This window comes from Myotis brandtii, unplaced genomic scaffold (genome assembly GCF_000412655.1).
Source record: "Myotis brandtii unplaced genomic scaffold, ASM41265v1 scaffold248, whole genome shotgun sequence".
Taxonomy (NCBI): Eukaryota; Metazoa; Chordata; class Mammalia; order Chiroptera; family Vespertilionidae; genus Myotis; species Myotis brandtii.
In genome coordinates this window covers 2,467,219-2,492,816 of record NW_005359397.1, presented here as the reverse complement: position 1 = coordinate 2,492,816, position 25,598 = coordinate 2,467,219, and the positions used below count along the sequence as shown (strand labels likewise).

At 50.1% G+C, this 25,598-nt stretch overlaps 1 protein-coding gene and 1 long non-coding RNA gene across 4 annotated transcripts in view; one reads left to right on the top strand and one right to left on the bottom strand.

Moving 5' to 3' along the window:
- Positions 1 to 15,405, top strand: part of LOC102244629 — a 71,953-nt gene extending 56,548 nt beyond the window's left edge. Inside the window, exons 3-4 of the long non-coding RNA XR_001362350.1 lie at positions 8,422 to 8,588; positions 15,053 to 15,405. This is a non-coding gene — a long non-coding RNA (uncharacterized LOC102244629). The remainder of the gene's footprint in view (positions 1 to 8,421; positions 8,589 to 15,052) is intronic.
- The window catches only part of ARHGAP40 (Rho GTPase activating protein 40), a 31,496-nt gene extending 6,735 nt beyond the window's left edge, over positions 1 to 24,761 (bottom strand). For all 3 annotated transcript variants that reach the window (XR_001362349.1, XM_014540607.1, XM_014540608.1), the window contains exons 1-11: positions 24,547 to 24,761; positions 14,219 to 14,421; positions 11,480 to 11,700; positions 10,783 to 10,858; positions 9,952 to 10,100; positions 8,385 to 8,550; positions 7,217 to 7,308; positions 6,732 to 6,809; positions 6,221 to 6,380; positions 5,358 to 5,440; positions 3,495 to 3,701 (exon numbers count right to left, since the gene is read on the bottom strand). Coding sequence is in view for 2 of the 3 variants with exons in the window: in XM_014540607.1 (XP_014396093.1) it covers positions 3,495 to 3,701; positions 5,358 to 5,440; positions 6,221 to 6,380; positions 6,732 to 6,809; positions 7,217 to 7,308; positions 8,385 to 8,550; positions 9,952 to 10,100; positions 10,783 to 10,858; positions 11,480 to 11,700; positions 14,219 to 14,421; positions 24,547 to 24,692 (1,581 nt within the window). In the remaining variant the exon portion in view is untranslated. The remainder of the gene's footprint in view (positions 1 to 3,494; positions 3,702 to 5,357; positions 5,441 to 6,220; positions 6,381 to 6,731; positions 6,810 to 7,216; positions 7,309 to 8,384; positions 8,551 to 9,951; positions 10,101 to 10,782; positions 10,859 to 11,479; positions 11,701 to 14,218; positions 14,422 to 24,546) is intronic.
- Between the last annotated feature and the right edge of the window lie 837 nt (positions 24,762 to 25,598).

Below are 25,598 nucleotides of genomic sequence, written 5' to 3'. Positions count from 1 at the left end.
AGGCGGGGAACGTTGGAGTCCGCAGTCACTGGAGCAAGCAAGCCTCCCTGTTCGCTTCAGTGCATGGCTGCCGGCCACCATCTTGGCTGACAGTTAATTTGCATAAGGATATGCTGATTAGCCAATGGGAAGGGTAGCGGTCGTACGTTAATTACCATGTTTCTCTTTTATTAGTGTAGATAGATGTGTTTTAGTAGCCACATGACCTCAGAGAGCTGAAGGGGCACAGAGAAGGCAGGAACTATGGGCTGTAGGTACAGGCCTATATGGGGGAGTGGCAGGGGTTTTCCATAGGGTTGACTCTTGAACTAGGTCGGTGATGGCAAACCTTTTGAGCTCGGCTTGTCAGCATTTTGAAAAACCCTAACTTAACTCTGGTGCCGTGTCATATATAGAAATTATCTATTGCAGTGATGGCGAACCTTTTGAGCTCGGCGTGTCAGCATTTTGAAAAACCCTAACTTAACTCTGGTGCCGTGTCACATATAGAAATTTTTTGATATTTGCAACCATAGTAAAACAAAGACTTATATTTTTGATATTTATTTTATATATTTAAATGCCATTTAACAAAGAAAAATCAACCAAAAAAAATGAGTTCACGTGTCACCTCTGACACACCTGTCATAGGTTCGCCATCACTGAACTAGGTCTTGAAGAATAAGCAGAGGGTCAACACCAAAAAAACAAGCAACCCAATTAAAAAATGGGCAAAGGACCTGAGTAAACACTTCTCCAAAGGTCATACAGATGGCCAATAGACATATGAAAAAATGCTCAATATCACTAATCACTAGAGAGATGCAAATTAAAACCATCCTATATAATAAAAGCCTAATATGCTAAGTGCCCGGTCGTTCGATTGTCCATTCAACCAATCAAAGCATAACATGCTAATGATATGCTAAGGCCACTCAACTGCTCGCTATGACATGCACTGACCACCAAGGGGCAGATGCTCTGACCAGTAGGTTAGCTTGCTGCTGGGGTCTGGCTGAATGGGACTGAGCAAGATGGGCCGGACATGCTCTGGAGTCCTCCCGCAGTCCCTCCCAGGCTGGCCAACCTTCTGAGTCCTTCCCCAGACCCAATTGTGCACCAGTGGGGTCCCTCAGCCTGGCCTATGCCCTCTTGCAATCCAGGACCCCTTGAGGGGATATTGGAGAGCTGGTTTCAGCCTGATCCCGCAGGCCAGGCCGAGGGACCCCACTGGTGCATGAATTCATGCACTGGGCCTCTAGTCTATATATATAAAAGGCTAATATGCAAAATGTCCCCTTGGGACTTTGACAGGAGTTCAATTGCTCGCTATGATGTGCACTGACCACCAGGGGGCGGCACAGAATGAAGGATGGCCCTAGCCGGCAGCCAGAAGGCCCTGATTGGCCCTGATCGCCAGCCAGGCCTAGGGACCTACCATTACATAAATTTCATGCACTGGGCCTCTAGTAATGAGACATCACCACATGCCTGTCAGAATGGCTACCATCAATAAATCAGTAAACAAGTGCTGTCGAGGATGTGGAGAAAAGGGAACCCTAGTGCACTGTTGGTAGGAATGTAGTTTGGTGCAATTACTGTGAAAAACAGTATGTAAGTTCCTCAAAAAATTAAAAATGGAACTGCCATTTGACCCAGTGATTCCACTTAGGGAATTTATCTGAAGAAACCAGAAAACACTAATTCGAAAGCATATAAACACCCCTATGTTCATTGCAAGATCTGGTAGCAGCCCAAGTGTCCATCAGTAGATGAGTGAATAAAAAAGCTGTGGTACATTTACACAATGGAATACTACTCAGCCATAAAAAGAAGGAAATCTTACCCTTTGCAACAGCATGGATGGACCTGGTGAGTATTGTGCTAAGTGAAATAAGCCAGTCAGAGAAAAACAAATGCCATATGATTTCACTCATATGTAGAATCTAATGAACGAAATGAATTAACAAGCAAAATAGAGGCAGATTCATAGAGAGCAGGCTGACAGCTGTTGCTGGGGTGTGTAGAGCACTGGGGGTGTTGCAGGGGTTGAACAGAAGAGAAAAAAACTCATGGACATGGACAACAGTGTGTTAATTGCTATGGGGGGTAGGGGGAATTGTAGAAGTGTATGGGGGGATAAATGATGATGAAAGGAGACTTGATTTGGGGTGGTGAACATACAATACAGTGTACAGATTGTGTTTTGGAATTGTACACCTGAAGTATAATATTGTTAACAAGTATCACCCCAATAAGTTCAATAAAAAGAAAAAACAAAGAAAAGAAAAAGAATAAGCAGAGGTTACCAGTTTCCATAAGTAAAAACTCAGAGGTGTGAAGTGCAGGCTGAGTGAGGAGAACCAGCTGGCATTTGGTGCGTTTAGAACACAAAGGGGCACCTGGGTGCGATGAGGGAGAAACTGAGAAGAGTCAGAGAGCTTCACTTTCTGGTTTCTGGAATTGAAAATTATCTTAATAACTTTATGGGTGGAGGGAAGAATAGGAAGAAGGAAGGAAGAAAGGAAGGGAGGAAGGGAGGGAGGGAGGGAAGAACGGTAAGTGGATCATGGATAGATCGATTGGTGGGTAGGTGGATGGATGAATGCATGGATTGGTTGGTGGGTGAGTGAGTGGGTGGATGGATGGATGGATGGATGGATGGATGGATGGATGGATGGATAGATGGATGGATGCATGCATGGATGCATGGATGCATGGCTAAATGGTAGATGGATGGATGCATGGGTTGGTGGGTGGGTGAGTGAGTGGGTGGATGGATGGATGGATGGATTAGTGAGTGAGTGAATGGGTGGATGGCTGGGTGGGTGACTAAATGGAAGGATGAATGGAGAGATGGAAGGAAGAGGCTACACATTTCTAAGGGAAGTGGCCTGAGCAGCAGTGCTGGGCAGTGCTATCTTGCACCCATGGGAGTCTCAGGTGCTGCAGGGTTCTTAGTGTTTCTGTTCCATCCCCCAACTGTCAGCAGGCCTTGCATGTCCACACCACAGAGGGACCTCTTTCCCTACCCCTGCCCCTTGTCCTTGCTTTGGATTGTTACACAAGGCAAGGCTCATAGGGAAAGCGGGTGTCTTGGTTATCTGGCTCAGGCCTCTGTCTTAGTCAGGCCCTGTGTCCATAAGCCTGTGGTGGAACAGGGGTGAGGGTGGCTTTTTCAACATCATTAAAGCTTTGAGGTGAAGGAATCATTTGTGGGAGCTCAGGGAACACCCTTAACCTGGGGTAGACCAGATGGCCATAGATTGGCTGGGAGGTGTGGGAGTGTGGACACCTTTTGGACAGTAAGGCAGGGGAAAAAGAAGACATAGATCATACATAGGAGCCAACAAAGGTCCCAGAAGAGACACAACTAGGATCTGAAAGGACAGTACCCACAATCATGGATGGCAGGGACAACAGGGCAGCTGTACTCAGAGGAGAAAAAGGGCCTGTGCCTACTACCCAGATGGACAGTGTGTCCCCTTCCCTCACAGTTGGCCCACAGCACTCACCATCCAGAGCAGGTCCTGGTAGTGCACCATCATCTGTACCACCTCGGCGGCCCCCTCTGCCAGCTGCTTTTCCCTGCCCTTGAGGAGTTTGGGGGGCTGCCCTCGGTGAAGGAAGAGATTAGGGGCCATTACCGTGGAAACATTCCACAGTGTCATCTTGTTGCTCTGCTCCTGGGCCACCACCTTCCTGAGGAATTCCAGGAGTGCCTGTGGAAGGGCACAGAACTTTCTTCAAATCTTAGCACACCCCTCGTGTGCCCTACCTTCCCCAGAACATCCTGCTGTGCTACTTGGGGGCCTTGCAAGGAGCCAGGGGCTGGAATAAGGGTTTTAGTTTCAACTTTGCCATCAGCACACTCTGTGACCTCTGTCTGTTTCTGACAAAACATGGCCAAAACTTTCCCCCTTCCCTGCTCCCTCAGAGGCTAATGAGACATCCGGGTCAAACTTCAACTTCCAGGCAGAAAAGAGCCACCACTCTGGGGAGTGGGTATTTTCCTGGCAAGCCCAACACAGTTCCTTCACCTGGATCTGGGGTGTCTGAATCTGCCCAAAAGGCAAGGGAAAGAACAGGGAAGCAGAGACAATGGGAAGGAAGGGAGATGGCGGTAACAGCTGCCATTTAGTAAGTGTTCTTTGTGTTCCTGGTCCCTTAGCTAGCACCTTACATGCATTGATCATCTCATTTAATTCCCACAACTCTCTAAAGTAGGTTCTACCATTTGTACCCATTACACAGAGAAGGAAAACTGTGGCTTGGAGAATGTGCCCAAGGCCACATAGACATTAAGGATGAACAGAAGGAGGGAGGATAGAAGGATGGAAAGATGGTTGGATGGATGGATGGATTGATGGATGGATGGATGGATGGATGGGTGGATGGATGGATGGATGGATGGATGGATGGGTGGTTGGTGGATGAGGGGGGATGGAAGGAAGGAAGGGAGGAGGGAGGGAAGAAGGAGGATCGGGGGAGGGAGGAAATGTATTAAACACTTGCTAAGTACCACATCATCTACTCTGTGATTCCTTCTGTATTAGCTCTTGTGTTCCACAAACAATCACACAGATGGTATTATTAGCCTACATTTACTAAAAAGGAAACAAATTAAAGAGGCTGTCTCTTCAACAAAGCTGAGGCACAAGGCGTGATGGTCACTTGAGCCCAGGTCTATCTGGTTATAAATACTCCTTTAGGGCCTCCTGTGTCCACATCAGGCAAGGGTTCCAGTAGACCTGGGGTCTCCTCACAGCCACACCCTAGCGGTATGTCTTGGATTTGACCCAAGGACAGCCAGGAAGGTGCTGGGACCTAAGCCCGGGCTGCACCCCAGCCCCAGCCCCCAGTCCTGAATACCCGTTCCCATAATACACAGTGGGAGTTCCCCAAGTGAGTATTTCCCAAACTAGTGTTCCACAGAACATCATGCAATGCAATGCTTTCCATAACAAAAGAGGTCCCTGGACACCTGACTCAGGAACTGCTACACACTCTAGTCCCACCCAGACATTCGCAAAGCCTTGGCATATCAATGCTCTGAGAAGTCCTGTAGGAAGGGATGATCTTAACCTTACTTCACTGACTCAGTGTCCACCCATCTTATCTGGGCAGAGAGCCTTCTCCCTGGGACCAACAATGATGTTGGGCAGTGCACACTCCAGTGAGCACCATGTCCTCTCAGGGCTCATCTCCTTTCTTTAGGGAAAAGGTCTCAGGAAAGACGAGGCCGTCACTGTTGGTCATCACTGCACCCCAGCTCCTGGCAGAGTTGTTGAATGAATGAATGAACGGGCACACTTGGAGCCATTACTGTGGCTGTGGGCTGAGGTGACAGAGTGGAGGCAGCTGGAGGTAGCTTTCACCTTCAGGGCGTTCCTGTTGGGTTCCGGGAGAATCAGGATGAGCAGGTGGAGGGCCTGCAGGCGCTGCCTCAGGTCAGGGATGTCTGAGGGAAGAGGGCAGACTTGGTCTCAGTCTCTCAGTGAGGCCAGAGACTCTCCCTTAGTCTGAAGCCCCCTTCTTGGGGGAGGAGAGATTCCAAAAAACCCTTCTTTTAAAAAAATGTTTTTTTTAAACATTGATTTGAGAGAGAAAGAAAGGGAGAGGGAGAGAGATAGAGATAAGAACAATAATGAGAGAGAAACATCGATTGGCTACCTCCCACAACTCCCTACTGGGGATCAAGCCCACAACCTGGGCATGTACCCTGACTGGGAATCGAACCAGTGACCTCTTGGTTTATGGATCAACACTCAACCAACTGAGCCACACCGGCCAGGGCAGGAAACCCTTCTTTATAAGGCCTTGAACTGTTTCCTGGGCTAGTGTTAGCTCAGACAGAGCCCCAACCAGTGCTGGTCTTGAGGCTCGCTATACCGTGTGAATAAAAAATAACACACACATGTGCATGCACACACACACATACACATGCACATACAGACACCCAGACATGCAGCCTGAGAGGTATATCCCAGGGTCAGAAATGCAATTGGTTCGCCTCGTCACACTGCACACGCACACTCATGCACATTCACAGACAACACACACATACATGCACACACACACAATACACATGCACATGTACACACATGCACACACATACTCACACACACACATGCCCTTCCTCTCCCATCAGGCAGGGATCAGGTAGTCCCATCTTCCCACCACCTTCCCTCCCAGGCCATCAAAAGCTCTTCTCCCAAATGCAAAGGGCCGGGACACTCACTGGGCACCACGGCGAAGGCCGGCAGGTACTCAGCAGTGAGCAGAGGTGCCGGCAGCTCCCGGATAAACCTTTTGAGCAAATCGGACGCATCATTGTGGTGAACCTCGTCCCAGCTAAACAGGCCAGTGTAGAAATCTCTCTCCAGCCTTTGTTCCAGCCCCTGGAGAAAAGAGGGGCACTAATGAGAAGTTGGCTCAAGGCTCCAGGAAAAGTTGCTCCACCACTTCTCTGGGCCTCAGTTTCCTCAACTGCAAAATGGGGACAATAATAGCACTCTTCTCATAGGAGTTTTGTGAGGATTAAATGGCCTAATGTGTGTAAGTCACTCAACAAATGTCGACAGTCTCAAGCCTATGCTATATTGTGCCACCTCTAGCCTTTCAAACCCTCTTGAATTCCAGACCCAAACAGAGACCAACAGGCCGTGAACTGGATTCTCTTCAGGATTAACGCACACGTGCGGATGCTGGGAGATGCTACTTCAGTGAGGTGGGGGAAGCCAAGCCATTACCTTGACCCTGGCCTGCGATCCAGGCACTCTGAGAATGCCTTCCATGTCCAGCCCCCTCTTTTCCAAACAGGACAGCAGCTGTGAGAAAAAGAAACCACCACTTAAACCAGCAACCACTGAAAAGTGGGATTCAAACTGGTGTGTTTGTGTCCCAAAAAAACAAGGCAGAGAGAGGCAAAGAATGGCTTTCTTGGCCACTCCCATGAGCCATTGTTCTGTGAGCTTTTTTTTCCTAAATATGCATTTTTCTCATTCAATCTCTAATAAGAGAATACTGTTATTCTAACCCCACTTCACAAACACTGAAAGGCAGGCTCAGAGAGGCTCAAAAATCCGCCCAAGTCTCAACTAGCATGTGTCAGAGCCAGAATCGGAACCCAGGTCTCCTGATTCTGAAGTCCACATCGTATCTCCCAGGCCAGCCATCAGGGTGCCCAGGGCCAGCCTCTGGCTGGCTAACTGAGCTCAATCTGGGGACAACTTACAGCTTGAAGTACCAGCGGCACCTGGGTGCTGGGGAGGGCTTTGCGGTCAGCTTCCAGCAGGGCTTCAAGGGGCACCCCAAAAAGGCGAGTTTCTGCGGGAAGTCCAAAGAATAGAAGGGGTGTTTCACTTCCTGGAATGACAGCTGGGCTCCAGCCTGCAACATCTCCTGGGCGACTAGAATCAGACTCCTTTCCCTGTGTGAGGCCTGAGCTCTGGAGGGTGGCTGAGCTCAACCTGCTCTCAAGCAGAACACGAGGCCTCAGCAATAATGAGAACATTCGATGCATCACAGAGCAGAACGTCTCAGCTGGATAAAGAGGCGTTGAAAGAAAAGGTGCTGCTGCCCCGGGGAGCACTGGGTGCCAAGTGTAACAGTGGTCTGGGGAGAGGATTTTGCTCAGCAGGGATGGACCAAGTTCCAATGAAATGTACTTCCCAGGTCTTCTCAACCATCCTGCCTTGCAGGCTTCTCAGAGAAACTCATCTTTCCAAGTCAACTCAGCAATGTTCTTCCTTCTCATTCACTTGCCTAGCCCTTTCTCTACCAAACCCCTTCTCCTGGTCTACCCATCCATCATCCTCTTGTCTTTATCAAGAAACAAACAAAAAATTGCAATGCGTCATGTTGACAATGATGCAGTAAGATGAACAGTCTCATACACTATTGAAGGGTAATATATACCCAGAACGTCACCACTATATTCTAAAACAATCTAAGATGCATTCAAAGTTGAATGTGCAGCAATGAGCCCAATCTGGGGACACCCACCAACATCTGAGAAGAGTAAACAATTGTTGATTTAAGTCATGAGTTTTGAGGTTGCCTGTTATATAGCACTATTGTGGCAATAGCTGAATGAGACGAAAACTCAGAAATGTCCATAGTTCTATACTATAAAGTGAAAAGGGGTTTATATACATGGGGTGGGAGAGGAAGATGATACTCTAAAAGCGAATAGTGCTTACATCTGAATTATATTTTTCCTTTTTGGATTTTACTCAAATTTCCTACAGTGAGCAGGAACTGTTTTCAGATGCAGAACAAGTACATAGAACTGAAGGAAATAAAGCAGCTAAGCATATTCTGGTGCAAGATTCCCCACGCAACTCGCTCAATGAGAAAGCCAGGACGTTAGTCACAGGGCTTTGAAGTGCTGGACTGCTGACCTGCTGCCTTCTGCTTCCCCGCCTTGCTCCTCTTCAGGTCCAAGCCCAGGACGTCGCAGAGCGCAGTCAGCTCGATGAGGGCCAGGGCGGCGATCTTCTTCAGGTCCTGCGAGGACAGGTCTCCAATCCTCGTCAAGCCAAGTCTGCCTTTGGGGATCCTAAACTTCTAGGGAGGGAAGCAGAGACAAGCAAGCCAGATGTCCTGTAAGTGTGTTGAGGCCTTGCCCCCATCCCATCCCACCCCCAGGCGGTTAGAGGGAGAAAGAACAGAGTGGATGAGAGCCCCTGCTTCATCCCAGGTTCAAGTCCCACCTCCACCTGACCTCCACCTCACATTGTGAACCTCTAATTCCCCATTTGTAATCATACAACAGTGCTTACCTCATAGTTTTTGAGGGTAAAATGGGCTAAGGGGTATAAAGGGTGCCAAGCACATAACAGTAATGGGAAGCTCTCTTTACTGCCTGTATTCCAACCTGGGGGCTGGAGGAGAGGGATCACCCCATGGGCCTCTTATTTTGCTTCTATTCTGATCTTTTGTTGCTCTTCCTCGCCCCACCTATCCCTATCCTTGCTCTGCCATACCCCAACCCAATGCTCCTCTTCCTCAGTATTGATTGAAAAAATAAATGATGCTCGACCGCGCCATCTAAAGGCAAGAATGGGGATCTACAGGCATATTCCGCTGCGCCCCTCCCCACCCCCATCCCCCTACTGCCATAGGTGAAAAGTCGAAAACCGCAAGAGGGAGGGGCAAATGTGTTTGGTATTTGCCTGGAGGACTTGACCAGATTATGCCCCAGTGCCCATTCGAGTGCTAAGGGAAAGGAAGCGTGCTGTGGTTGTAGGTCGTAATGTTATGGCTATCAGACAGCCCGTGCTTGCTCTACGGTGCATAGAGCCAAACTTCCTGGGTTCAAATCCTGACTTCACCTGTGAGTTTGGGTAAATAATTTTACCTTTCTGTGTGTCCATTTTCTTACCTGTAAAGTGGGGCTAATAACAGTATCCACTTCACAGGGTTTTGGGGGGAGATTAAATTTGATAAAGTGATAAAACACAGTGCCTGACAAAGTAAGTCCTCAATTATTATAACTATCACTATTTTTTAAGTATTTACACAATTGCCGTTAACATAACAGATGAAATTAAATCATGTATGTATAGTATTTGGTATATGCCCGGTCTATGGTAAAAGGTCTATATGTGGTATCTTCGGCATTATTATTATCATTCATAGTTTAATGGGAAAATCAAATCATCAAGGATAGAAGATATGATAATGTTGAACATTAATTATCTATGATGCTTTAGAAATAGAAAGTCAGTCTTTAAAAACTTCGACATACCATGATTACATAAGAGACTATCACTGGGAGAAACCAGGTGAGTAGCACATGGGAACTCTCCTTGTGACTCTAAAATTATTTCAAAGTAAATAGAAAAATCCTATTTGCATGAATGAAAGCACCTTCACACTGCAGTAGAGGTTACTGCACTTTCCCTAAGGAGTAGAGAGGAATGGTCAGCGGGGGCCTGGCCCCAGCCCCATGGGCAGCATCCTCACCGGCAGGGACCCCTTGCTCCAGGCACAGGTGCCTCCCGGGCGCTGCCTGCCCCTCTGCAGGAGCAGTGCGGCCTGTTCCGAGTAGGCGGTGTCCATGTGGAAGGCGTGCTCCATCCCAGCCTGTGCCTGCGGCCCCTCAGGCTCTGCTGCTGCTGCTGCTGCTGCGGGAAAACAGGACAGAGAGGCAGTCAGCACCTGCCGCCTCCCTGCCTCCTGCCCAGAGCCCCAGGGAGCAATTTCTCAGGCTTTGGCCCTTCTCAGTAGCGACTGCCTAAGACCAGGGGGCTGAGATCGTGACCCCAGAAGCAAGTTCTTAAGCTGAGGACTCAAGCCCTTTGCCCCAAGAAGTGATTTCCCAGGATCAAAACCCCAGGACCAAATCAATACCGTTAGGGATCAGATCCATTGCCCCAGGAAGTAATTTCCTGCTGGCCCATTGCCCCAGGAAGTAGTTTCCTGCTAAGGCCCATTGCCCCAGGAAGTAGTTTCCTGCTAAGGCCCATTGCCCCAGGAAGTAGTTTCCTGGCTAAGGCCCATTGCCCCAGGAAGTGGTTTACTGGCTAAGGCCCATTGCCCCCGGAAGTAGTTTCTAGCTAAGGCCCATTGCCCCAGGAAGTAATTTTCCAGGCTAAGGTCCATGGGTCTGCTGGGAAAACCCACTCAAGAGCCAACCTTGTCCCTTGGGGTTTCTTCCTACTGCCCTGGAGCAGGGAAGGCACGGAACCAGCAAGAGGAGAAAAACACTCAGAGGTGTGCACCTTCCTTACCTCACAGAGCAGCCCTGTGCAGCCTGGAGGACTCCCAGGGCCCAGGAAAATGAAGGCCACTTACCTGGAGGAGACTTAGGGCTCCCGGAACTGAGCAGGGTCCATTTCATACCTGAATCCCCATTCTCTGAAGGCATTTCCTAAACAAATTACAGACAATTTCCAATTAATTCTATTTCCCAACCCTGGGAAATAGAAGCCATTAGTGACCCCGTCTTCACGGATGGAGCAGCTGAAGCGCAGAGATCTTGCCCCAGACCCCAGGCTGCTGTGTGTGTGTGTGGAGGGGGGGGGAGCGCTGGCCCAGGCCTCTCTGCCTTCAATGCCTATTGCATTAAGCACATGTCATGCCACTTCTGGGGGGGGGGGGGGGGGGGAGGGGGCGCTGGCCCGGGCCTCTCTGCCTTCAATGCCTATTGCATTAAGCACGTGTCATGCCACTTCAGCAAGTACAAAAGAAAGAATAAAATGCCCGTAACCTCTCAGGTTACAAGTGTCGGCAGTATATACAACTGATAAAAACATATTATAATTGTCCTGACAATAGTTATATATAGAGAGAACCTAAGCTTTCAGGCCCAGGCAAGCACACATGGTGGCAACAGGAAATGCACACACAGCGGGCAGCCCTGCCTGCAACCTGGGGACACAGTGGCCTGCAGGCACCCGCCAACACAGCCTTGCAGCAGGACCAGCTTCACTGAGGATGTGAATGGGCCCAGCAGACAGGGCCTGCAGTCACCCTTGTGCTGCTGACTTACCCCTGCCTTGAAGCCCCCAAAGATGTCCCTGACATCTCTAACAGGTGCCTTGGGGCGTCTTCGTGCCGAGCGGGCGTAGATGTCCAGCCGGCGGCGCACAGCGGCCACCTGGGTCTGTGTGAGGGTGGACAGGAGCCCCCGGTGATGACTGTCCAAGCCCAGGCCACCAAGGAGGTCCGACAGGCCTGTGTCCTGCAGCCACTGGGATTCAGTTTCTCCTTCTGCCAATAGAGGGAGACCATCCAGATAAACACACACAACTACACTCTCCGCCACACGCACTAACCGAGTCACATGCAGAAACACACACTCAACCTGAGTGCAAGAAACACCCACACATCTGACCACGAGACTCACTAACACCAACCACACTCTTCAATGTGGAGAAGACCTAACAAAATATCAGAGAACTTGGGGGGCATGGATGGCATTAACCAGTATCTGGATTTAAACCTATACAATCATATTCTCTTGGAAACAGCAGGCTGAGGAGGGGCGCCTGCATGTTCTGCATCTGGAATGTAGCCAACGACTCACTCCCCCTCCCAAATCTGACAGAGATCACACAGGGTCACATGGGCCCAGCGTGGAGAGCACGGGCAAGCAGCTGCTGTCCCTTGGAAAGTCTCACTCTATTCAAGACCTTATCTGTGTTGGAATAATCCCCTCAACTGTGCTTTGTAAGGAAACGGTCATGGTCTTACAGCAAAACCATTCTTCCAAACTGTGGGGTGGTGTTGAGACTGCAGGTCCCTGGGTCCCACCTCCAGAGATTCTGCCCTAGGAGTTCAGGCTCAGGACCTGGGAACCTGCACTTGAACTCCCGCCTTCCCGCCTTCCTGCCCAGATGATTCTAATACAATGGAGTCTTCAGATCACACTTGGGAAACACTGGTGAGTTCCGTCTTATTATGGGGAAAACGGACGAGAACTTGGGGAGGAAGCTGTACCCATGTGCGAGCTGCTTGCTGGGGTGCCCAGTTTGACCAATTAGTTAACCAAGTGCTGGTGGTTCAAAATATCCGAACTGCTTTCACGGCAGGCAGCCTGAGCTGTGGCATGCACAGACGTTTCCCCATCGCATCCCCCATGCACTTGGGAACCAAACAAACGCTGCCAGGGTGGCCACAATGTTGTGGGTCCTCCCCTGACCTGTGCCAGCTGGTGAAGGCACCAATCCCACTGTGATGCCAGGACCTGCTTCTCTCCTCTCACCACGGGATCTCTTCCAAACACCAGTGTTTCCTGAAGGTATCCCAGGAGATCTGAGTCTCCCCCATGACCACACATGCTGTACACCATGGGCTAGCACAGCTGACTCATAGGCCAAATCCAGGTTTCTGTGCCCATGCCCTTTCATTCCCTCACTCATCGAACACGTGAGAAGGAGTACAAGAATGGGCTTGGCTCTGTTCTAGGCCTGAGGGTATAGCAGCGATGGGCAATGGCCCAGACCTCTTGGAGCTTACATTCTACTGGGGGACACAGACAAAGCACAAATAAATGCACTGTGTCATGTCAGGTGCGGGGATGTGCTCTAACGATAAATAAGGTGGGTCAAGGGGCTAGAGAGTGAGGGGCGGGGTGCTGCTTTACTTAAGGAAGTCAAGATTTCCAAGGAGGTGACATTTGAGCCCAATCCTGATTGGAGAGAACAAACCAGGCAGATCCCTGAGGGAAGGGCGTGCCAGGCAGAGGGAACAGTGAGGACGAAGGCTCAGAGGCTCGAGTGTGCTTTCCTGGTCAAGGAAGCAAGGAGGCCTGAGTGGAGGCAGAAGTGGAGACATAGGAAGATGGTGGGAGGGCACGAGGCAGAGGGGCCTGGGGCTGATTTTGTAAAGCCTTGTAACCTGTGATGTGTAGGTTCTGCATGTCCCCAAACTCTTTGACACACACCCCATTAAGAGGTGGGTCTAATTCCCTCCCCTGGGATATGGGCTGGGCGCAGGAAAACAGGGTGTAGCAGAAGTGCCTCTGCCTGCCTTCCAAAGCCGGGTCATGAATGGCGAGCTGGCTTCTGCCTCTTCTCTCTCACTGTCTCTCTCTGTCTCTCTGTCTCTCTCTCTCCTCCCGCTCTTGGGACCCTGTTGCTTAGCTGTAAGGAAGCCCAGGCCCACACAGAAGCAAACAGTAGGCATTACAGTCCTAGATGAGGCCCAGCTGACGTCACAGCCACCACCAGACTCAGAAGTGAGAAATCCTTTGAGACGACTCCAGCCCTGGCCACCATCTGATTGTAGTTCCACGGGAGCCCCAGAGTGAGGACCGCCCAGCTGAGCCCTGCCGGCCCCTAGAACTGTGACACTGTCAGAATAATGATAGCTGCTTTACACCGCTCAGTTTGCAGCGGTTGATTATGCAGTAATGGATAACAGATACGCTGAGAGAGGTGGGGACACCTGTGGGATGTTGAGCAAAGGATTTAGGATTCCACTCAAATGTTAGTTCCACGGGGAGACTGCTTTGTGTTCACGGTTGTATCCCTGGTGCCTAAAACAGTGCCTGGCAAGAAAGGGGCAATTATACACGTGTGCTGAGTGACCTAATCTAAGGAGGGACGTCATCTAATTTAGGGTGACAAGGGAGTGAGGGGGGAGCAGGGAGACCAGGGAAGAAGCTACTGCAACAGCCTGAGAGAGATAAAGCCCTTGCATGTATGGTCTGTGCCTGGAGCTTGCACATGTCTCCCCTGCCACAGGGGCCTCCCTCCACCCAGCAGCCCCTGCCAGCACTCCTCACCCTCTGGGGGCCGGCCTTCGCCCCCGCTGCCATCCTCTTCTCTCAGCTCATCCCTCTGTTGGATCCGCTCCACCTCCATCCAAAAGCCATCCAGGGACAAGCTCTCGGCTGAGGACATCCGGGAGTGGGAGCGTTCCGCAGGGCATGCTCGCAGGGGGTTCTTCTGCGGGAGCTGACTCACTGGGCCCGACGAGGGGCCAGAGCTGCAGCAGGCGGGAGGGAGGAGAGAAGTCAGGCAGAGGCCCGCTCACGATGGGGTCTGTCCGGGGCTTGGAGGTTCTCCAGAAACCGATCTGCGGCTCCTGGGAGCTGGGCAAGCTTCCTGAGCAAACTTCCCAGGGGGGACAGACACACGGCCAGGCTCGCAAACTGACCACGTTACCCATCGTCCCTGAGAATCACACGGACACAGATGATGCCCAGAGGGTGGAGAAAGGCCAGGCAGCACCGCTTTGTCCCACCTTCCTGGGCAAGGCAAGCAATCCTGGACCCGCAGAGGGTAGAGTGAACATTGATGAGAGGGAGTTAAACACCAGGAAAATGAGAGGAAATGACAGTGCAGCGCCTGACTCATCTCACTGAATTTCTACCCAAAATGGCAGGTATCTTCTCCCCACCCGCACCCCCTTATCTGTGAGTCTGACTCCCACAGCCCTGGTTTCCCTGTCTCTACCATGTGACCACCTCATCCCCTGCTCTCCAGCCAGATCTGAGCAGACCAAAGTGCCAGTTCACAGAATGCAAAGGAGCAAAAATTAAAAGTAAAAAAAAAAGATGGACCAAATATTAGGTAAGTGCTAACAAAAAGGACAAACATATCAATATCACTTCCAGATTAAGAATTCATTCCAAGGGAGGGAAAGAGAAAATCCACAAAGAACCTACGCCAGCCTCTAACCTGACCCACCCCAGCCTCGTCACAGAAACTGGAAGTAAAGAAAGAGCTGCCGGAAGTGTGAGGTTGGCGGACACGCGTGGGCCTCAGCGTTGGCCATTTCCCTGCAGGAACTGATTTTCCAGTTGCAAGTTTGCAAGTTCCCCAGTCTCTCTCAGACCTCCATGTCTTTGCATAATTTGTCCCCTCTACTAAGGCTGGGCTTCCCCAGTCCCAGCCACACATCCCTTCTACGGCCGATCTGGCCCATGATTGCTGCACTCGAGACGGTCTTAAAATGAGACTAGGGCCCAGCGGGCGTGGCTCAGTGGTTGAGCACTGACTCATGAACCAGGAGGTCATGGTTCCATTCCCAGTCAGGGCACATGCCTGGGTTGCTGGCTCGATCCCTAGTAGGGGACATGCAGGAGGCAGCCGATGGATGATTCTCATCACTGATGTTTCTATATCTCTCTCCCCCTCCCTTCCTCTCTGAAATCAATAAAAATATATTTTTAAAAAATGAGACTTGGAGAGAGAGGGAAAGCATCTCTGAAAGCCAGGCAAATGCAGGAGGTCGTCAGCGTTGTTGGCCAAGGGGTGGGAAAGGGATGTCACCACGAGCCCGAGCCCGGTGGGTGGAGCACAGGGGCGGTGACCACAGTGGCTGCCTTCCCAGCCTCCTTCCCACTCACCCCGCTCTGTGTAGCAGGCATGACCCCACCCCAGCCTCGTCACAGAAACAGGTCCAGGCCGGTTTGGATTAAGAGCCATTGTGTGAGTGCCTGCTCCTGGGGACGGCATTTCTTGGGGGTGACGAACATGTTCTAAGATTGATTGTGATGATGGTTGCGCAACTCTGTGAATATACAAAAAACCGTTGGACTGTACACTTGAAATGGGTCAATTGTATGGTGCATCATTTTCTTATCAATAGAGCTGTTAGTTAAAAACAAAAGTACCAGCCCTGGCCGGCTTGGCTCAGTGGATAGAGCGTCGGCCTGCGGACTGAGGGGTCCCGGGTTCGATTCCGGCCAAGGGCACATGCCTGGGTTGCGGGCTCAGTCCCCAGTGGGGGTGTTCAGGAGGCAGCCGATCAATGATTCTCTCTCTCATCATTGATGTTTCTATCTCTCTCTCCTTCTCCCTTCCTCTCTGAAACCAATAAAGAAATATATTTAAAAAAGAAAAACCAAAAAAAAAAAAAAACCCAAAAGCACCGTTGTGCGCATTCCTCCAGCCACAGGAATTATTCCACAGACGGAAGCACCCGGGCCTTTGGTGGGGATTCTGGGGTACAGACAGCTTGCTCCAGACCTGGCTTACAGTCAGTCTCCTCAAGGAGTGGGCAGTCACACAGGGGGACCCAGGCTTCGGCCAGAGTGGGTGCCACACACAGCAATAGAAAGAAGTGTTAACACTGGGCCCTGGGGGTCCCCCACCCAGGGCATGTTGCCGAAGCACCCTCCTCGGTGTGCGGCGGGGTTCTCACCCACCCCCTGTGACAGGCGCTTGCGTGTTTTCATTTGTATCACAAGTGACCCTGCGACAAGCATCCCTGTGTTTACTGCCGTGGCCCTCTGTGCAGAGGTGACCGTGGAAGAGCGAGTGCCAGAAGCGGGATTGCTGAGCCAAAGGGTTTTTGCCAAATCGTCTTCCAAAAAGGATTGTTCCATTGGAGCTATTTGGTTGTTTTTGTTTGTGTCTGTGGCCCAGGACAGGGAGTTAATTTTGCTCCTGCTGCCTACCTGGCCTTTGTCTTGTGGGGTTCTGTGCCCTGGGGTCCCTGAGGCTGTGTTTTTCCCACAGCTGGAGACCCCATCCATAGATGTCCCCCCAACTTCGGAGGTGGGTTAGTATCGAGGCCAGCCACATGGATGTGGGGCTGCGCAGTCCTGCCCAGGAGGCCTCCGGCGTGGTTAGTGCTCTGCCATCGCCATGTCGAAATGCGTGATCATTTTTGAACAAAGGCCCCGTTTCATTTTGCAGGTGGCCTGTCCCACCAGTACCTCACCCATGCACCCATGTGCCTTTTCCCCAGTGTCCTGCCCACATACTGGGCTCGACTCCAAATTATAAACACTTCCGTCCCCAAACATACGCCGATGTGGTCAAGCAAAGAAATCTCAAGCCTGCCAAGAGCCCAGAGGAGGAGGCCGGGCACACAGCCTGTCCGCAACAACAGCTTGGCCGTCTCCACCAGCAGAAGCTGAACTGGAGACCGATTCCCAGTTCATTATGAAGTTGGCTGTTCCGCTCTATTTATGCTTTTGGGGAAACTGCTTGTCAGCACGCCTCCTGCGAATGTGGTTGCCCCCTGCTGGTGCACAGCTCGGCTTCCTCAGTGGCTTTGTCATTCGCTTGGAAATTACCAGCATCTGCATGCTTTTGTGACACAGCAATAAAAAGAGTGAGTAAACCAAAACAAAAGTGATCAACTGTGTCACCGCTTTCACAGCCAAGCAGTGAGAGGAGGGCGATCGCCTCCAGCACGCCTCCTGCGAATGTGGTTGCCCCCTGCTGGTGCACAGCTCGGCTTCCTCAGTGGCTTTGTCATTCGCTTGGAAATTACCAGCATCTGCATGCTTTTGTGACACAGCAATAAAAAGAGTGAGTAAACCCAAACAAAAGTGATCAACTGTGTCACCGCTTTCACAGCCAAGCAGTGAGAGGAGGGCGACCGCCGCCTTGGGTGAACTTTTTGAGGAGATCAGGTGGGGGCGCAGGAAAAACCAGAAAGGAAATAAAACCCCGACAGTTCTAGAGGCGTCATTGTTCCAAGCCCACATTTTGCAGTGTGGCAACGAGACCCCCATTTAGTCAGAGAATGGGCCTCAGCACATCCACAAAATCTGTTCTGAGCTTCACAAACAACCCACTTTTTTGTTTCAATTTTGATGGGGGATGGTGCCCCTTTGGATGTAACAGCCTATGCCGCGCACAACCTGAGCATCAGTACACAGCAACCCTGCCACCTATGAAGCAATCCCATGGGCTGGGGTGGGGGCTGGGCAGAAAAGAGATATGAAAGGCAAACTCTGTGTTTACACTTTTCAGTATCATCTTAACTGAGTTCCTCAAATCTCCATAAGACACCACCAGACGGACTGGCTCACTCAGGGGGCGTGCTCATTCTTGAATTGTTCAGCGACGCTCACCGCATTTCTTCCACATAATTCCACTAGAGCTGGTCTCTGGGTCACAGAACTTTCGAGTGTGACTATTTGTGTTCTGGACCACAACAGTAACAACACTTTGACATATGATGTTACAAGTTAGCTTCCTGACTCAGACCTGGGGCTGGGCCAGGAGACGGAGGAAGGCACGGGGGTGGGTGCTCCCTGCAGCTGGGCCAGGTGGGCGAGAGCCAGAGATGCATGAGCCCTGCTGAGCCGAGGAGCTGCATTCCAGGTGTGGAGACCCGGCCCACAGGCCAGTGAGTCTCAACCCTGAGTGTGCACCTGAACCACCCAGCTGCTTTTCAAACTCCCAGGGCCCAGGCAATGCCCCAGACCAAGGGCAGCAAAAGCATCGGAAATGGGAGCTGGGCACCGGCATTGCTCGGAGCATTGGGCAGCCGACCGCATTGGGCAGCCAGGCTGGGAGGCACTGTGGGGAGCGTCGGTACATGGCTGGGTTCAGAGACCTGCAGAGGAGTTCTCAGGAGTGGGGAGGGAATGGATGGATTGCATCGAAATTCTCACCTGGCACTTCTGGGAGGGGCAGCCTGCATTTCTGAGATGACTGAAGGAGATTAAGGTTCTGCCCATGACCTCTGAGATGACAAATGTACCCGACCGGAAGATCAGGACCAGCCAATCTCTGTGTGGAGTAGCAGAGAGGCCACTCCACTGAAGTTCAACACATTTCAAATAGCTTGCCATCATTTGGACACGAGGAAGTCTCACATTTTAAAACCCGCTAATTCCAATGCTCTCCACCACAATAAAATCAAAAGAGATGATAATCCTGGGCCCCTGTCCCTAAGTGACAACTGGCTGAAGCTGAGTGGTGGTGGTCCCTCGAAACGGGCTTCTGGCTGAGTCGCTTAGTCAGATGTACATACGGTGTTGGCCCGGACAGCTGCCACTAGTCCCTGTGGCTGCTGAGCACTTGGAATGTGGTCAGTATGACTGAGGAGCTGAATTTTTTACTTTATTTCATTTTAACTAATTTCCATTCAATACTGGATGCTTGATTCGGTTACTGGAAAACCTGGATCTGTGGACCCATTCTGCAAATTCTCAGTCCTTGCCCGAGAACTACTGAATGAGAAACTGGGAGTGGGCACAGCAGTCGGGGTTTAAACAAGCCTTCTGGGTGATTCCGAGTCACCCATCTAACCCGCAGCTTCTGAGGGGGTGAGGCAGGATGAGGCCGGGTAGAGGCAGGTGACGACGGTTTGGAGAAGCAGCATGGAAAAGCGGCTGTGGTAGGCAGAATCTGCCCCACCCCAACCCCCCGACCCCGAGTCCCCGCCAAAAAAAGATGCTCAGGTCCTAATCCCTGGAATCTGTGGCTGTTACGTTACATGAGGGGAGGTGGGTTAAGGTTACAGAAGGGATTATGGTTGCTGATCAACTGACCTTGAGATGGGGAGGTCATCCTGGACTAGCTGGTGGGCCCAGTGAAATCACAAGGGCCCTTAAATGGGGGAGAGGGAGGCAGAAGAGTGGAGACCAGAGAGAAGGCAGCGTGAGAAGGGCTCACCTCGCCACTGCTGGCTTTGAGGCTGGAAGGGGGCCTCTGGAAGCGGCACAGCGGGCTCTCCCCAGGTTCTCCAGAAAGAACCACAATCCCGCTAACACCTTGCTTTTAGCCCGGGGAGGCCCATGTTGGCCTTTGGGCCTGCAGAACTCTGAGGGAATACATTTGGATTGTTTAAGACCCTAAATTAGGGCAGCAATACAAGACATTTGGCACAGTGGCCAAGGGCCCAGGCCCTGGCGTCAGACTGTGCAGGTCTGCGTCTGTCTTCTCGATGTGTGAGCCTGGGAAAGTATCTTAGCCTTCCCTCCCCACCCTACAGAATGGGAGTGCTGATGACGATAATTGTATATACAAGGTTGTGAGCATGCAATGTATGCAAAGCATTTGCCCCATAGTAAGTGCCCTATCAGATACTTAAAAGCAACACTGTGTCCCAAGCAATTATGAGGCCAACAGCCCAACAGACAGAGCAGTGACCAGGGTGGGATGGGGTTGAGCAGAACAGGCTCCCTGGAGGAGGTGATGTTGGAACCCAGCTTTTAAGGAACATCAGAGAGGAAGGGAGATTGCAAAGCTCACAGGAAGGGGAAGAGGTCATGATGGTGGTAAGTACAAAAGAATTTCCCCTGGTGGATAGGAGCCTGCATTGGGGTTTGATGGGAATGAAGCCCAGGAGAAATGAGGGGTGGAGGGAATCATCCCCCCAAGCAAAATAAAAGCCAAAAGCTATCACAGAAAAATGCCTGGGGTTTGATTCCATCAAAATTTAACACGTCTGTATAACAAACTCATCATAGACAGATTAATAAGACCAGTGATCAGCTGAGAGAAAATATTCACAACAAATAGTGTTACTATCTAGTCTATATAAAGAGCTCCTAGAAATCAATTAGGAAAAAAAATACTCCCCCAAAATCCAATAGAAAGGGAAACAGCAGATATGAATCAACAGTCACTGAAGATAAAATACAAAAATGCTCAATATGGAAAGATGTTAAACTCCACAAGTCATTGTGGAAATGCAAATTAAAACAGTGAAATGTTTTCAGCCATCAGATTGGCAAACATCAGATTGCTAACACCCAGGGTTGGCAAGTAGCAAGGAAATGAAATTCTCACATGCTGTGGGCATCAGCCGGCCAACCTGGGTGGTGTCAGCAATACCTGGGAACGGAGGGGGGGGCGGGGGGACAGCTGGAGGGGTGGAGAAGCCCAGGGCCTGAAGGGGGCAGCCTAACCCTCCGTGTAATTAGAGCCTTCTCCCTCGGCTCAGCAGGGCAGCCAGAGAGGAAACAGGAAGCCCTGTCAGAAGAGACCTGCCCTTTCGGGCGTGCAGGCGAGAAGGGGAGGGGCCGGTTCCTCCTGAGAGAATTTGCCTGCAAGGGCTTTTCCGGCGGAGCAGCACCCAGGTGGCAGTTCTGCAGTGGAGATCCCGGAGGACTTGACCATGACTCTGATTAGAATGACTGGGTTGTACACCTGAAGCTAATGTAATATTGTATGTCAACTGTAATGGAAAAATAAAAAACAATGTAAAGTAAAAAAAAAAAAAGACTTATTTTGCAAATAAAGGAACAGGCTCAGAGAGGCGCCATAAGTGAAAGTGACTTGGGGCTCAAATGCAGACCTTTCTACCATCCCGAGGCCTCAGGAGGCCTGAGTTCCCCTGACCCCCTGGAAACAAACTGTGCTGTGGGTGTCAGCTCCCAAATCTTCCCCTTGGGCGGTAATGCCTGGCGCGCAGTGCGCACTCCCCATACCTGCCCTGCGCTATCTTCGCAAGCACGCGTTTCATTTTTCCCTCCAGGAGGTAGGAACTGTCATTTGCAACCATCTTGCAGAAAAGGAAACTGAGGCTCAGAGAGGTCAGGTAACTTCCCCAGAATCCCACAGCAGCTAAGTGGTGAGGCTGGGCTTTGAGACGCAGTCTGTCCTCTACCACGGATACATTTAAATTGTGTGTGGGTGATCCATTCTGGGCTTGAGGTCACATGGGGGGGGGTGTTTGGAGATTTAAAGGTACATGATATCTACAGAGATTGGTTGACATTAACTGTGATGGCTACACATGAGTAAAATATGTTAAATTTGTAAAAGTGACTTATTTCAAACTCCCTGTGTGCAGTCGGCCAAGTCGCTTAACCAATTGTTAAGGGAATGTGATGGTTGCACTAGACTACCTATGGGCCCCCCAGCCTCCCTGATCTCTCAGACACTCAGCATGTGAAAGACAGCCAACCACCCCAGGAAGAAAAGAAAGGTGAGTTAGAACAAGATGCAACTGGCAAAGACTAACATGAGCCAAAATGTCCTGGCAAGAATGTCAAGAATATAAATAAACAAAAGCTGGCGCCCAGTAGGTGAGTCTGTGATTGGATACAACCTTCCTGGGAAACCATTTGGTGATATGTTCCAAAGTAAAAGCATATGCCTTTGGACTCAAAGATTCTTAATGGGAATTTATCATAAGGATAAGTGCTCAGAGATATGTGTCCAAGACAATGCAGTATAATTTATACAGATAGCAGCCCACTCCCAAAGACAAGGAAACAACCAAAAGTCCATCGCAGGAGGCTAGTTAACAAAAGCAGGGCTCAGTCATAAAATGGAAAATCACGCAGCCTTTACAGAGAACAATGTAGATCTCTATATTTTCATGAAAAGGTATCACATGGAGAAGATCAAATACAAAATGCTACAAGTATATGTGTTCTACACATGGATTGGAGCATATATGTTTTCCACATATAGATATAAATACATATTTATGAAGCATAAAATCTTATAGGATTTATACTGAACTGTTCACAATTGCTATTCTTGTGGGTTGGAAGTGGCAGGGGGAAGTGGATTTCACTTGCTATTTTTTGCATTTTAATAGCAATCATGAATAAATAGAAAATATATTTCTATTTAGGAGTGAGGTTGACTGAATTCCTCCAGAGTCATTAAGACTCCTCCCAAGGGCAACGTTGATCAGTTCTATTGTATGTGAACTATAATTGAAAAATAAGACTACTGTTCTGGAAGTCAGAGTGTTATTTTTGCTTGTTTTGTTTAAAGTAACAAAGGGAATGCAACAAAATTCATTTGTTCATTCATAGTCACATAGAGAGCCTATGTCCCACTCACTTTGTGGGAAGTTCTATTTGATGACAACACTGACTCTAGTCATCCCTGCTCAGACCTTTCTCATCAGCATTTAGTGCATCATATTGCAGTGGACCAGTCCTAGGTCTTCCTCCTGGACCAGCCTGTGGCAGCCCGAGGGCTGGGAGCATCTTATTCATCCTCATGTCCCGTGCCCATCACGGGACTTCACGTAGAGGCAGTGAGCATTTCATTCATTGAGCAAGCATTTCATGAACACCCACAATGCACTGGGTCGTGGAGATACACGAGTGAACAAAACAGATGTGGTCTGACGTCTGGGAGCTTATGGTGTTGAGTAAATAAATGACTCTCAGGTGAGTGAGTGACCAGGGAGATGAATGAACTCAGAGTATAGGAAGAACTGACCTAGTGACTTTGAGGACTGGCCTGGAGCAGACGAACCAGCCTGTCTCAGGGAAGTGGCTTTCACATTTTTTAAAATTTTTTTTTTTTTTTGCCAGTGGAATCTCTTTTCAATAAACAAAATAGAGAACAATAATACTATTATAAACTCTTAAGTTCAACCAAAAGCATTCACGGATCATGCAACCTATGTAATTTTGATGGGCAAAGAACAGCTGAGATATAACACATGACATGTGTGATGCCATTACCAGTTTTTCAATACTCAAAACATAATAAAGATCGAATTCAAATAAAAGATTGACAGAACTCTGGAGTTTGAAAAACTACTGTTCTGGAAGTCAGAGTGTTATTTTTCTTGTTTTGTTTAAAGTAACAAAGGGAATGCAACAAAATTCATTTGTTCATTCATCCAGTAAGTACTGAGCACATTCAATGGGTCAGATACTCTTATAGTGAATTCAATATTAATGGCCTTGGGGATTACAAGGAACTAAGAAATTAAGGGTGGGCATGGTCTCATTTGTGTAGAACTCTACAGGGATAGGTTCACGTACGTCAAAAGGCTCTCCCAGGTATATGCCAAAACTTTAACAGCAGTCAGTGCTGGGGAATAGGCACATTTCTGTCTGCACTGTTGGAATTTCTATAATATTCATTTTGTGATATGCTATAAGCACACATGGGGAGAAATGACTTAAAAAATCCTGGTCTGGCTGTCAGAGGTACCTGAGCAGGAAGAGTGACACAGCTGTCAGCCAGGTGACCACACAGCCACACTCATCCAGCTGAGATCTCATAGCTTAAGATCCTGAACCTTGAACCCCAAACAACCCCTGGGGTGCCTAAAGCTCTCTACATTCAGAAAAAGGGGAAACAGCACATATTGAGCATCACTCACATCTCTAAGAAGCCGAAAATCAGTGTCCCCTGCAGGAGCCAGCAGCAGGAGCCCAGGCCAGTGTTGTGTCCCAGGAAGGGTCTGGGCTTGGGGTCCCATATACCGTCTCCCCACACCACTTGGGCCATTTCCTAGACCTCTCAGAGCATGTTTCCTCATCTGTAGGAAGGGAGAGGGATTCTTGCTTCAGAGGGGTGATGTAAGAACTGAAATGACCTACACCCCCGGCACATGGTAGGTTTTCAATTTGGTCCCCTCATTCCTCAGCCTTGGCCCTGAGACACCAGTAGCCCAAACCTCCCCCATCTCCTCCTGTGATTCCTGTACCTGCAGCCCAGGTCAGTCTGACGCTGGGCACAGCGCCCCGGCCGCCTGGCGATGTGAGCCCGTGGGATCCTGGGACACGGTGAGGCCAGGGACACGGGGGCCAGCCTCCCCATCTGGGCGGTGGGGAGAAGGGCAGGCTCTGCCATGAGCTGGCACCTCACAGCTCACAGGTGCCTCTGCGCTGCTGCTGCCGCTGCCGCGGCCGTTGCTGTGGGGCTGACTCAGGCAGCGATGTGAGCAGGAGAGAGGCTGCTCGCCCAGTTCCCAGACACCCCCTCACCGGGGCAGAGGTCCAACCTCCTCCCAGGTGGGGCTGGCTCAGCCAGGGCCACCTACACACACACACCCCTGAGCCCTGCCCACCTGCCTGCACTATGGTCAAGTGGAAATGGCACCTTTGAAAAACAGCCATAAAATATAATTTATAGTGCCATTTTTCTTACCCACAGGCCTTTCATTGTAGGTAAAACTGCATTAATAAAAGACCAGACTGTCCGGTTGGCTTGGCTCAGTGGTTGAGCGTCGACCTATGAATCAGGAGGTCAGGGTTTGATTCCCAGTCAGGGCACATGCCCGGGTTGCGAGCTCTATATCCAGTGTGGGGCTTGCAGAAGGCAGCCAATCAATGATTCTCTCTCATCATTGATGTTTCTCTCTCTCTCTCTCTCTCTCTCTCTCGGAAATCCATAAAAAAAAATTTGAAATAAATAAATAAAAGACCTGACTAATGTCAACAGGAAAAGCATCCCTGACCCGGGGGGCTTCCCCCAAGTGGCCACACCCTCCGTGACTGTGAGCGGTCTCCCACCTTCTCCCAGCCTTGGCCTCCTCCTCTGTGAAATGGGGATGGGGACTTTGCCAGGAAACAGAAAAGCAAGCAGGCAGGAATGTGTTGGGGGGTGAGAAAGGGCAGGGCTTGGGTGGGAGAAGGAAGGATGCTAAGGGAGGAGGAAACACAAGTGGCCAGCTGTGGGGGTCAGAAGAGCCCCCCTGGGAACTGGCCTTTAGCCCTGAATGTGAAGTAGGGATGAGGAAGGGACATTCCCTCTGGC